This window comes from Rhineura floridana, chromosome 4, assembly GCF_030035675.1.
Source record: "Rhineura floridana isolate rRhiFlo1 chromosome 4, rRhiFlo1.hap2, whole genome shotgun sequence".
NCBI lineage: Eukaryota > Metazoa > Chordata > Lepidosauria > Squamata > Rhineuridae > Rhineura > Rhineura floridana.
The window spans coordinates 192891622-192905335 of record NC_084483.1 but is presented as its reverse complement, the minus strand read 5'-3'; the positions used below and the strand labels follow the sequence as shown (position 1 = coordinate 192905335).

The window sequence follows — 13714 nt, the reverse complement described above, 5'->3', positions numbered from 1 at the left end:
CAGTAATGATGTGCCACAGGAATAAAGTAAAGTGTATACTGGGTTTTACTTCCAAGCAAACTTTGCAAGCCAAGTTTAAATCTGGTAGAATCAATATTTCCCTGAATAAAAAGAGCAAATAGTATCTGCATCTGATCTTTTGTGCACGATTGGGCCTACAAATGTGAAAATAAGGATATCATCAGGGGTGTAGTCATCCAGGATCTCAAGGGGTCTTAGATCCCTTACTTTTTTGAGGAGCCAGGTCCCAGCAGGGTCCCTATGACTCTAGCGTTTATTTTTATGGGATATATTCCCATGTATAAACAAACATACATTAGTCATGCACAACTGAAGAAGTTCAGTACTGCAGTGATGCTATCAACAGTTTGTTCTCTGTGAATCCATCCACTCCTTCATGAGTTCATCCTAGATTTAAAAAAAAGATCCCAGCAGGCATTTTGTTCCTGTGTATTTTAAGCTGTTACTTTCCATTATCGTTATGAAAATAAGATCACTAGCTCAATTGGTAATGTTCTTGCTGAAGAGATAATAGCATTAAAAGCTTGTTGGAAATGTGTGTCACCACCACCAACAAAATTATTCTATTAAAATGACTTTGCCATGTCTAGTATGTTTCACATTTGTGCCTATTAAAATGCATGAAATATCTGTGCTTATCCACATTAGGCATTCAGCGGCTTATTACTGAGACCTTGTAAACTGTTCTCTTAATATCTGGTTCTTCACAATGAGTGTAACAAATCACACTTGACAAGATAGTTAAATTGCCATCCAGGCACAGCTCCTGTTCCAAGCTGGGTACAGGATGCTATGCATATAACGTTTTAGGGTGTAGTTCCCCAAAACTGCTCAACACTATCATTTCATTGAAGACTATTTCTGGCTTCATGTACTGCTTTGGCTGCAGCTAGGAATGGATGAATCTGTCAGTTTTGGTTTTCAGTTTTTCACTTCTGCAATCTTGAATTTAGTTTGCCGTGTTTCTGAAACAGTTTGCAGTTTAAAGCTGCTTTCAGACATGGGGCGTATTGTGTTAGTTTTACTGGTTCTAGGGCTAGCGCTTCCGTCCTGATTTCTAACATTACTTACACACAACAGTACCTGTTGCATTGTGGAACTGTGGCTTTTTGATTGATTGACTGCCACATTGCTCTAAATTTCATTCACACCAGTGGGCATGGTGTGACAAACAACAAACATCACTGGACATAGTGCCACTCCCCCACCCTTTCCATGCATGTGCACTTCTGTTCCCCCATGATTTACCATGCTAAAATACCACCTAAAATTTCATTGTGTGAGCAGTGGGAATTGTCATCCACAAAAACTGCAGGAAACTTACAACACAAAATTCCCACAATATTCCATGGGTTGCAGATGGATTTTTTTCTGGAAACAATCAACATGGATATGAGCACTAATTTTCCACTACATTCCACCAGACTTCCGGAAGTGGCTTTTATATTGTTTGAAATATCACATAAAATACAAATATTAACAGGTAAGGAAATGTTGGGAAGATGGGATAAAGTGCCATCTGAATGCAGCCTAAAAAAAAGCCCTCAGAAAAATTGCTCAGTGTTTTAGTTCACAGTTTCCATAATATGCACGCATATGCAATTACCCCAAATATACATATTATTGAAAGTGCTTTTCCCTAATATAAGGCATGTTGCAAGCAATTTTCACCAATATATGCATTTTTATACACACTTTCCACTGATATATGCTTCTTTGTTCTTTTGTTTGGAGAACTGCTTTGCAAAATTCAAAGACTTAAGATGTAAACAATAACATTATTTGTATTCCTACATTCAATTCAAAACTGTTTGAAAGCACAAAACAGGTAAGTTTTTAAAACTATCTTTTATTTATATAATTCAAGTATTTGCTCTTTTGAAAGTTGTGTCTGATCAATTACTTTTAAGTAAAGCATGAAAAATAATATCAAAACATTACTCACATAGTATCTCTTTACCGTATAGCAAGGCTGGTCAATGTGATTATTACAACTCCCATCAGCCCCAACATGCAAGAATGATGGGCATTTTACTCCAACAACATCTGGAAGACAACATGTTGGCTATGCCTGTCCTTATAGGCTTGCTGTTTATTAAAAACATTTCTTACTCATTCTTCATTGCATAGCAATTATAGCATGGGTTACAGCTAAAACAGTTTTGTTTCTAATTCACAATTACCTTTACTAAAAACAAGGCAGGTAAGTAGCAACGAGCAAACTGAAAACATCAACACTGGCTTCAGAGTCCATGAAAGCCTGGACAAAAAATTAAGGATACTTTTAGACTGTGACTGTGTTGTGTGTAGGATTCAGTCATATACTGGGAAATTCAGGTTGCACAATTAAAATGTTCTTGCACAGCACACTTGCTTCTCCTGAAAAAAAAAACACTTTTTTTTTAAAGGAAAGTTAGGGGAAAATGCACTTAAAAGTGTGGGGCAGCAATTGCTTCATGCAATGTCACATAAGCTCCCCTCCAAACAAACAGGAATGAATGTTCAATAAATAGCCGGCATTGTATAACTTGCCTGCAAACTGTGTGCAAACAAATCAGGATGAATGCTCCATAAACAGGTGATCTGGAAGCAACCTAGGACTTCAGCTAGAGTCTAAAGCTTAGACTCTAAGCACCAGCAACATCGCAGACTGGAGCAAATTCAAAACTGGGATGTCATCACTGAGAAGGCTCTTCCCCACATTGGCATATAGTGGGCCTTAAGTAAATTGATCTTAAGAAATGTGCAGGTCTATACAGTAGAAGGTGTTATTTCATGTATCCTGGTCCAAAGTTCTATTGTAAGTCAGTATAAGCACTTTGATCTGTGGAATACAGGGATGACCCAGGGCATTGACATGATCACCCCTGTGCACCCTCTCCCACTTGATAGAGCCCGACTGGCTCCCTGGTGTATACTAAAGCTAAGGACAATGAAACAATATGAGAAATGGCTTAAACATAGATAAAGGAAATGTCTAGGTGAATGAAACCAAACACTAGTGAGTGGCTGTTACCAAGCCTACTTAGCTGCAGTGAAAACAGTGAAGAAAAAGCACTTTACTGTTAACCGTTGCCTCCTCAGTATGCCATCTGGTGGAGCTGGGTGGTACAGAGCCTTTTACAGACTGACCCAAAGGAGAGGGTAAAATCAATGGCACCCCATTATGACTTGTTTGCAAAGCATTTTGAGCATACAGTTGCTTGCATATGTAGAGATCTTTACTCAGCTGTTGCAACAGGTGAATCTCAAGATGTATCTACAGCACTGTCTAGTTCTGTTTTGTTGGATGAATTTCAGTCAGTACAGCTAAAGGACATGGACAAGTTGCTTGGACTCTTGCCCCTTGTGGCTGATAAAAAATTCACAGGGAGGGGACAACTGGCTGAGCCAGGGAGGTGATTAATGCCTCTTTACAAGAGGGAGTGGTCCCAGCACACCTAAAGGTGGGGGTGGTAAAGCCACTCCTTAAGAAATCATCTCTTAGTGCATATCTATCATCTGGTTATCATCTGGTTGCCTTCTTGGGCAGGTGATCACTTAACAAATCCCTTGGTTGAGACTGATTTTCTAGATCCATTTCAATTGGATTGTAGTCCTTGTTTTGGTACAGAAACTGTCTTGGTTGCCCTGTATGATGATCTCTTTTGGGAGACAGAGATCAGAAGTGTGACCCTGTTGATTCTCCTTGATCTGTCAGTGGCTTTCAGTACTATAGACCATGATATGCTCCTGGAGGAGGAACCTGAACTGGGACTGGGTGGCATTGCTTTGCAGTGGTTCCAGTCTTATTGGATGGCCACCTCCAGAGAGTGGCACTTGGGGCATGATGCTTGATCCTGTGGAGCTTTCAGTATGTGGTTCCCCAGGTTGATCATGTCCCCCCATGCTGTTTAACATCTGTATAGAACTGTTATGTGGGATCATCCTGGGTAGGGCTGTAGAGCCATCCACTTTTTCTCCGAAGTTCAACCTTAGCTGCTGTTAGCTTCACAGGTGGGTGGTGAGAGCAGCTTGTGCCACTTCTGGTTCAGTCCCAAGGAGTTCAGATATTAATGTTTATGTGTTTGACAATCCCAAACCTATTCCCACTGAAGTCAATGGGACAACTGCATTTATCCGCAGAAGATGAGGGGTATAAAAGATCAGTTGACTGATAACATTTTTTAAAAAAAAATTCTGCTTTGGATAGGAATACTCATCTGGCTCCTGCAGATGCAGGCTCCTGGGAAAATAAGCAGTGTTCTCTAGATTATGTGTGAATGTGCAACGATATGTATTAAGAGTGTCAGGAGAAAAATATTTTACATAAAAAATATGAACAGCAACAAATGATTGCAAAGCTCTAAATGTCTTCTCTCTATAACTTCAAATAGGCAAATTGCTCTAATCCTACTTTTTTGTTTTGCTTTGTTTACAAAAACAAAAGCCGTCCTCTCATAAAATAAGTGTTTACAATCATTCCAAATCAGAAGCTGAAAAAGATTAGTGGCTTATTTTATATGCTATTAGCTACAGTCGGAATGAAAACACCTGCAAAGTAAAGGGAGATTATTTATCTCAACATAAACTCACAGTCCAAATTTCTTCTTTTCTGAATTTATATTAATTTTTCTCAATCTGCTTGTTCTTAATATACATCGATAAAATATTACTAAAATGAAATTTTTACAATGCTTTGCTAGTTTTGTTCTCCATGTCCCTATCTTCTTAACTTAAAAGTGTGTTGATAGTCAGGATGAATAGCATTTTTAGCTTTAATCATATTTATATGCTTCTTTTTTCAGCCAAAGTTGAAATGATGGTGGTATGTCATAAACAGGCACAGTCAAAACATGATGGTAACCATGATTCTGAGGTTATTCATGCAGAGCCACACTTGTGCATGAAGGTTTTGCAGTGTGCTTTGCAATGTGGGAATGGCCAAACATATCATTTGCTCAGACCAGTAAACATGTCGGTATAGCACATAAGGAAGTGGTTTGTATAGAATCAGACCAGGCCCCATTCTAGATCAATGTTCCCCAGTGTTTTTCCCTGTCTTGCTACTTATCCTGATATGATTGAACTAGAGGTTCTGTATGTGGTACTTGCTTGGAAAGCACGGGCTCTTCTAGATTTATAGTTGCATTGTCTTCCAAATTGGTTTTGAAGTCTTCACTAGTAATGAGAAAGACTCGTATCATGCCAGCCTTTGCAACTTCAGATGTGTGTTACAAAGTACCAGGGTTTCTTTGTTAAAAAGATTTTATTACAGTAAAAGTAATTACTATGATTTAATTTGTTTTCCATTATTCCAGTACACAACAAATAATAATAATCCAGTTTTCCGCCCACTTATTTCCTGTCTACTTTCCCCATTTCATACAAAATGCACCAGTTGTGTCATTAATACTTCAATACATATTTTAAAACCATTCAGAATGTAAAATATGATTCCTCAATGTGACTTTTTGACATATATTTGATGTGAGAGAGAATGTGAATTAGAACCTGAAAGTGGGCCATGTCATTTGAAGGCAAATTGTCAAAGACATCATTATGGTTTAGGATGAAGCCAGGAAGACCCAAGAAATTGCATGGACTTTTACTGAATGGGAATAAATGCACTATTGTTAGGATAGAATCCATTGCATGCATCAATGGTTAAGAACAAAAAACTCCAAGTTCCTGATCATCTAAATCATGTCTTAGATTATTGTCTGAAGTGGGCCAGTGACTTGGATTTAAGAAGGTCCTTGTGTGACCGGAAAGCATATCCTTTCACACAAGATATCCCCCATCCATGGCTGCCTACCCCACATTACCACTGCAGACCCCCCATAATACATTCCTGTGCCATTAGGAGTGGCTCTGTAGGTGGGTACAGCGGATTGAAGGGATTGTAAAAGCCCCATTGTGTGAGTTCTGTTTGTGGAACCCTAGATCCAACCCAATATCTATCAAAGCTTCTGAAACAGTGATAGAATATCAATTCTGCAAACCAGTCAATTATTCTCATGACACCAGTCCCCCCCCCACAGTAGCCTATTGGAGGGAGAAGCAAGGCATTGTGGGAACAATTGATCATTAGGAAGAACAGGGATATCTTTAATGAAATGTTCAGGCCACATGTGGAGTGGTATGCTGTTGGTGGCAATGACTGTAGACAAGTAGGGGACCAGAGTTAGACATGAATCATTGGCCCAGATACTTGATTAAGTAGGGAGGCTGAGGAGATGGAATAGCTGTATAATTTACATAGTAGTTTGAAATAATTAACAAAAATGTGTGTCTAATGAAAAGTGTATATGTGTGTGTGCATGTGTGCATTGGGTATACATGGGCTGCAAGTTTTACCTTGTACTTGTTACTCTGAGTCTCTCTGTGCTCTCTGCTGCATCTGTGTTTCAACTTCTGAGACACTCTGTATAAAAAAGGGAAGCTGTGTGTTTCCATTCATGATAATGTGGAAACTAAAAATGACTATTACTTTTTCTCCTTTTGACCAAAGTGGATGAAATTTATAGCCACAGGAACAGCCTGCCAAATTGCAGACAAATAATTCAAGGGGTTTTAACTTTCTTCCACCATCCCTTATGGTGAGGGGAGGCATCAGTGGTGGTGCAAGTGCATAAGCACAATTAGGGTAGGCAGCCCACTCAAAATGGCCCCAGCTGCCATCTTGATTCTGCTCACTAGAATTGAGCAGTTGCAGCTGCATTTTTGTCCCATCCTTAATGGAAAAGGTTTCATGAACACTGGAAGTTTGAAAAGCAGGGATTTAACAGAGAAATGAATGTGTGGAAACAAGTCATTTGAAAATAGTTCCTTTTGTAAAAAAAAAATCAGAAAGATAAACACAGATGATGTTCAGCAATTCTATAACATCCTTAAGGCCTGATAATTCTGTGCCAACGAAGGCAAGAGAAATCCAAGTAAATGAATGAACAGGTGCAAAATTCCCTTGTTTGTCAGGGGAGCATACAGTTATTTTAGTATACCAATTATATCTACCCCATTAGTCGCCAAAGTGTACATTACCAGACAACTAGCTACAGTAAAACTAAATGAGCAAATCATTACCATAGAGGAATTCATTTAAGGAATCCAATAAGGTTAAGTTCAATTTTAACAGGTTTCTCTGCTTGGTGCTTTTCTGGATTTGGATAAAGAATCTGTGTCATTAGACAGAGGACCACTCTGCCATAAGGTCAGAAAAATATATGTGTGTCAGAGCCAGCTCTACCACTAGGCAGACTAAAGTGGGTGATTTTGGGTAATGAAAGGACAGTGAAGTTTTAGTGATCTAATTTGTTATTATTGAGTTGAATCCAGGTTTAGGGAGCAATTCAAACACAAGATCCACCAGGATGAGTGGAGTTTGGAATAGCTGGATCTCCAGCTGAGCCAGCTAAGTCTGGGTTCAGCCGGGGCTATGTTTGCTGAAGTCCCTCATCCTCATCAACTCAGCCGGAGATACTCTGGCATAAATCCTCAATCCCAGCTCAGCTAGGGCTCAGCCAAAGCCAGCTCAGCCAAGGCCAGTGTAAGTGCCAAAAAAGGGGTGCTCTGGGGGCTCTGCAGGAGTGGGATGGGATAGTGGGGAACTTACCTCTATTCCAAACTGTTCCGTTCGGTCACTTGATCTAGCAACCCAGTAGAATTACACTGGCAAAAGGGTTGGTGTAAATCAATTTTAAAAGACCTGTTCTCCTATGGCCAGGCTTTTGCCAACTCAGCTGGCAGTAGCCCTACTCCTGAACAGAGGTTGAATAGGGTAAATTACACTGGCATAATTTACCCTGGCTTAAAATTATGCTTGCTTCATACAGTTTGGATGGCTCTGTGTGTTAATTAAACTTGGGCCCCACTGAGATCAATGGGACCTAATTTAAGAATGGGAACCTCATAAGAATGGGAACTGTGCAGAGTTAATTACACACAGTCCTAACCATTAGTCTTATTGAATTCATTGGGGCTTACTCCCAGGTAAGTAGGGTTAGGATTGCAGTCCATTAAAAAAATCTGTTATCAACCCCATTGCATTTTTACTGCCAGCGAGCGAGAGAGGGGCACTTGTGAGATTTTCTGTCTCAAGACATTTTGCTTCTTGAACAGGGCCAAGCTAACTTGGCTGATGTTGGGCATGATGCCTCTTGACTTGGTGGAATGGAAACACCACTTACTCTATCTCAGGAAGCAAAATGTCTTGAGATAGCCCTGATACGTGATGAGCAGAATACTTTATTTTTATTTTTTTAAAAATATTTATAGACTTCCTCTCATACAAAATATCAAGGTGATGTACAACAAAATTTACCAAAGCAGGAGAGGGATTTATCACTTAGGCTACTGCAAAGTTCATTGTTTGCACCAGTACATGAAAATTGGGCCTAATAATATTTATAAAAATTGTGCTCCTCTATTGATCTGATTTAACTGCTCATACTAGATGAGCGGCTCTGTAATGTGACAATGATTTTTTTTTTTTTTTACAAAAAGGATATCCCCTAATCGTATTTGAACTTTTTGTTATTTAATCAATAAAATACCATTAAAACAATACAGAATAATCAGAAAAGTGACTGGTTCATCTTAAATGTTTAAACCACTGAATATGACTGGTGATCAACATGCACATTCACATTGAGAATATGTGCAAGGAATGTAAAGACGAAGCTTCATACATCACCCAGTTAATATGCATAGTATCTAAGTAAACTTGCAGAAAGCGCCCAAATTGACAGAAAGGGTATTTTTTAATATATTACATGGTCAATATGCATAATCTCCATTTTCTTTTTTTAAAAAAAACACAAGATGATTAGAGGCCTGAATATATGCAGAACTGTAAAGTTGAAAATTGAATCTTAACTCCTGTGACACCTAAGTTTCACAGCATTATATCAATAAGCAAAGTAAAAGAGAATAAACAAATAAATGTAAACTCATTACTGAAACATTCCAGTGTAATTATACTTGAATAGGCTTTGGATCATTAACTAAGGTAGTGATAGAGGATTTATGTGTACATGAATTCATCAGTATCCTTATAAATGAGCAGCCAGGATAGTTATGGTGGGTCTAGAAATGCAATTCTGCAGGGGCACCAGAAGCCAGCAATCTGTCCAGAAGGTTCATATTAATTCTCAGCTCTGTCATTTCTGTCATCTTTAAGCATTACATCTGTTTAGAAATGATGGCCTCAGTACAGCTGTAGTCACATGCAACTAAGTGCTTATCTGCATTAAAAAAAATCATCCCCACAGTTCAGTGGGTCTGGGAGGAGCATTGCAAATGTGCACTTAGATGCTTATTACATTCTCATCAGCCATGTGAACAAAAGGGTTTTTTTTCCACATGGTTCTCTCTTGGTGGATAGGGTCTTTAAATGTGGACACTCTATGCAATTTGGTCATGTGAGAAGCACAGTGCTATACTCACCACTTGGGATTCCCAGTTAATTACACATACTTGTGGATAAATAATCAGAATCAATTTTTGGAAGACTTTTTCAAAGTCTTTAAGTTGTCCATTCGATTCATTCAAACACTAGTAAAGAGCCTACAGATGTGAATTCACAGTTGAGTGCACATTAACAGTCAAATTTGTCAACTATTAAACTTTGAATTGTTCTCCACAATGGTTCATCAACGGTCATTAAGCAGTCAATTGTTCTCTGCAATTATGGTGACTCACTGTGATGGATTAATGAAGGAGTGTGTTTGGGATAGCATAGTGTTGTCTGTAACCAGGCCTTCAGCAAATGTGGTATAAATGCTTCTTCCTGATCTTGAGGCCTTGAGTGCCAGTGTCCTGGCAGAGGTGAGTGGGAAGAGGATGAGGAGGAAAGAGCAATCCTACACCCTCGCCCTCCCTCTTGTCATTTGCCACTCAGTGGTAATGAAGGCCACCCTTTCACACACATTACTGTTGCTTGGGGGCACGCAAGAAGGAGAGGGCAGAGAGGAGTAGGGCAGACACCTTGCTCCTTACTTCATCACACTTTCTGTGCCCTTGGCTTCTGCCAGAGCTTGGAAAAGTTACTTTTTTGAACTACAACTCCCATCAGCCCCAGCCAGCGCCATGCTGGCTGGGGCTGATGGGAGTTGTAGTTCAAAAAAGTAACTTTTCCAAGCTCTGTTCTGCACTCAGTGGTGCCAGGTGGCTCCATGTCAGTGGGGCAGTGGAATCCAGGTTTTAGTTTGAGTTTAGCTCCTTGGAAGTCTGGATTAAAATCCAGAGTGGATTCCACTGCTCCACTGACATGGAGCCACCAGCTCCCATGGTCTGCACTGCGTTTCACTTCTCAAGGCAGCAAGGAACACATTGTGGACCTGCCCTTTGGGCTGGGAGGGCAGAGTACAAATTGCATGAGTCAGTGAAAATGACTGAGAAAATGGTTCTGTACAGTGACATTTGCTCCTGGTAGTCACATACCTAGGATGCCACACACACTATGAGAGGAGTGTAGGGCTTCAGAATACTGTGTTGCGCTCTGGCACCCTGCTGCATGCCTGCAATATCAGGATCCTCTGGGGAAAAGGCTGGCAGCCCTTATTTATTTATTATTTGATTTATATGCCACCCTTCCTCCCAGCAGGAGCTCTTATCAAGAAGTCAAAATTGTGTAGTTCAAAACAATCTCTGTTAACAGATTTATGGTCCATCACCCTTTTCGTTTAGAGATTCAGATCACAGTATGTTGAAATCCCTGCTATATAAAATTCCATTAAGTACATTTATTAACACAATAAAATGACTGAGTGTACATACTATGATCAGTGATGCCTCCCTAACACTGAAACACACTGGGGGAAAAAAAAGATCATCTCCAGCCTAGGATTGAATTCTAAGGTGGTCAGTCCTTTATTAGAAGCTTGATCGAAAAGGTGGGCCTACCTAAAACTTAAGTACCATCTGTGTATTGACTGTGCCCATTTATGAAAACCCAGTTTGCTAACTTTGCCATTTTTAAAATATAGTCTACCAGTGTTGCAATATGACACATCTGTTATTTGAAGTCTGCATAGTCTTTGACACACTTCCAGCTTGTCTTTCAAAGATGTTTTATGAAATGTTTGCTCCAGCCAGTTTCTCGCTTTCTGTTTTCTTTCTTTTTTTTCTGTCTGTCTGTCTCTCTCTCTCTCTCTCTTTTTCTCTGTGAGGTTCACATGTTGACTCATTTAAAGATTCCATAATAACTGTTTGGCATACCCTACAGGCAAAGGTCCAGAAACCCTTTTTGCTGGCTATAACCTCAATGACAATGAATGGCACACAGTACGTGTGGTTCGAAGAGGGAAAAGTTTAAAGTTAATGGTGGATGATCAACAAGCCATGACAGGTAAAAATGAAGAATGATTGATTATTTACTAGGTATCTCCATACAGTGTAGATATTGGTGGTGGTGGCCTACCTATCAGAGAAAGGCTCAACCATCAGAACAGTCTTTTTCTGCTAGTGGTTGAACTGCACTGATCCCAAAGGTCGCTGGTTTCCATGCCCTCAGTAGTTCTAATTCTAAGAATCTCTGCTTCCTGCACTGATCCTAAACAGGGTTATGGTTGGAGGCAGAAGATCCAAGGAAAAGGGAGCAAAAATGGCTACATAGATAGATAGAAGGCAGCAAGTGCCTTCAAGCTTATTTTTGAATGCTCAAAAGCACTCACAAGAACTCAACCCCATTTGATGTGAACCATGGGATGCTTGTGCATCTCTACCTTTTAAGGAAGGCTTTGGACTGGCTGAAGCTAGTTGGGTTGTTTTCTGCTTTGCTGTTGATTTGGGGTTGCTGGTCTTTGCTATTTCTCAGGAGACTTTTTCTCTCTTGCTATTAGATATTTTTTTTATGGTGCTGCTGCTTTTGGTTTGGTTTGGTATGTATTTGGTTGTTTTAATGTGTCCGTTATCCACTTTGGGTTAGCCTTGAAGATAAAATGGGATGTAAACTAAATAGTAAGTTTGGATATACATAAAATGAGGGATTTTCCCAAGTACTACCTACATGAAAACATATGGTTGGGCCATGCTCATGCACAAGGCCCTAGGAACTGCACATTGAGTCAATGCTAACTTGTCTATTTCCAACACTAACTTCTCAAAAACTCATTTTCATTTAAAGGTCAAATGGCCGGAGATCACACAAGACTGGAATTCCATAACATAGAGACTGGGATCATAACAGAACGCCGTTACTTGTCCTCAGTCCCTTCCAACTTCATTGGCCACCTGCAAAGCCTCACTTTTAATGGCATGGCATACATTGACTTGTGTAAAAATGGGGACATTGATTACTGCGAACTCAATGCCCGGTTTGGCTTCAGGAACATCATTGCCGATCCAGTCACCTTTAAGACAAAAGCCAGCTATGTTGCCCTTGCCACGTTACAAGCGTATACCTCTATGCACCTGTTTTTCCAGTTCAAAACGACATCTTTGGATGGGTTAATACTCTACAACAGCGGGGATGGGAATGACTTTATCGTGGTTGAATTAGTAAAAGGGTGCGTATGCAGCTCACGGCACAATGATATAGGCGATATTCACCATGAAAATTAAATGGAACTGCCACATTCAGGGCCAGGATGTGGCCTTTGGACTGATCAAGCAGATCTTCTCTCCTTAGTGCCTTAAAAGCAGACAGTTGTGCTTGATGCCTGCAAAAGTCCATGATTGATCGGTGTCAGCACCCAACTAAGGCCCTGCCTATCTACAAACTTGGGCTTCTTCCTGATAGATTTCATATATTTGGAAAGAGAGCTATGATGCTCTTCATAGTACTTCCTCACACCTCTCTGCCAACATTTTTAACACACACACACACCAGTTAAAAAACATTTAGCTGAGGTAATGTCTGTCAATATGCCCTGTATGTCTCTATTCTCATATCCTTAATTTTATTGCTTGTTCAACCAAGGTCCAAGGTTGATGGATGGTGACATGTTTCTCTGCATGAACAAAAACAACATTATTCAAGAGGCTGTGCATTGCACACTATTCACATTAGCCGGAGCTAGTAGGAGTTGTAGCCCAAAACATCTGGAGGCCATAAGGTTGAGGCAAGCTGTATTACATGTGTAGAAATGTGTTCTCCCGAGGAGGATCATGTTCTCCACTGAAAGGGGGTAGGGAAGCAGGGATCAGCCTGAAATAGACTCCGGATTTCTGCCAGAAAATGTCAGATCACATCCCTTGATAACAGCAGCCCTGCAGGAATCCCTATGTTGGCTTTGGTAGCAATCCTATGGTTGTGGAGCTGGGGAAAGATTGGGGTATGGCAGGGCATAAAATCTCACCTGGCGATCCATTTATGAACTACACCCTCACACACAAAGCTCTAGGTCTGAGGGGGCTTTTAGCAAAGCACCCCACCTCCTATGCAGTTGGTTAACTAGCTGTGATGGCAGTGGGAACTGTCCACTCTGATTTCTTACCGTGTCCCCACATAGTGTTGCTCTGTATCCTTTGCTAGGGCCTACATAGGAAGTAGTAACAATTACCAGAGCCCCTTCAAGTGGAGAGACAAGGCAAGGCAAATCAGGACCCTGGGCAGAGCTTGGAAAAGTTACTTTTTTGAACTACAACTTCCCATCAGCCCCAGCCAGCATGGCCATTGGATTGGGCTGATGGGAGTTGTCCAAAAAAAGTAACTTTTCCAAGCTCTGACCCTGGGTCTTTCCCAGTGAAACTCTGCTGCCTGACTCTGTGC

At 40.3% G+C, this 13714-nt stretch overlaps 1 protein-coding gene across 22 annotated transcripts in view; it reads left to right on the top strand.

The window, feature by feature from the left end:
• The window catches only part of NRXN1 (neurexin 1), a 1438606-nt gene that overhangs the window by 687800 nt on the left and 737092 nt on the right, over nt 1–13714 (top strand). For all 22 annotated transcript variants that reach the window (XM_061625672.1, XM_061625683.1, XM_061625674.1 and 19 more), the window contains 2 exons: nt 11228–11350; nt 12128–12509. In XM_061625672.1, the coding sequence (XP_061481656.1) occupies nt 11228–11350; nt 12128–12509 (505 nt within the window). The remainder of the gene's footprint in view (nt 1–11227; nt 11351–12127; nt 12510–13714) is intronic.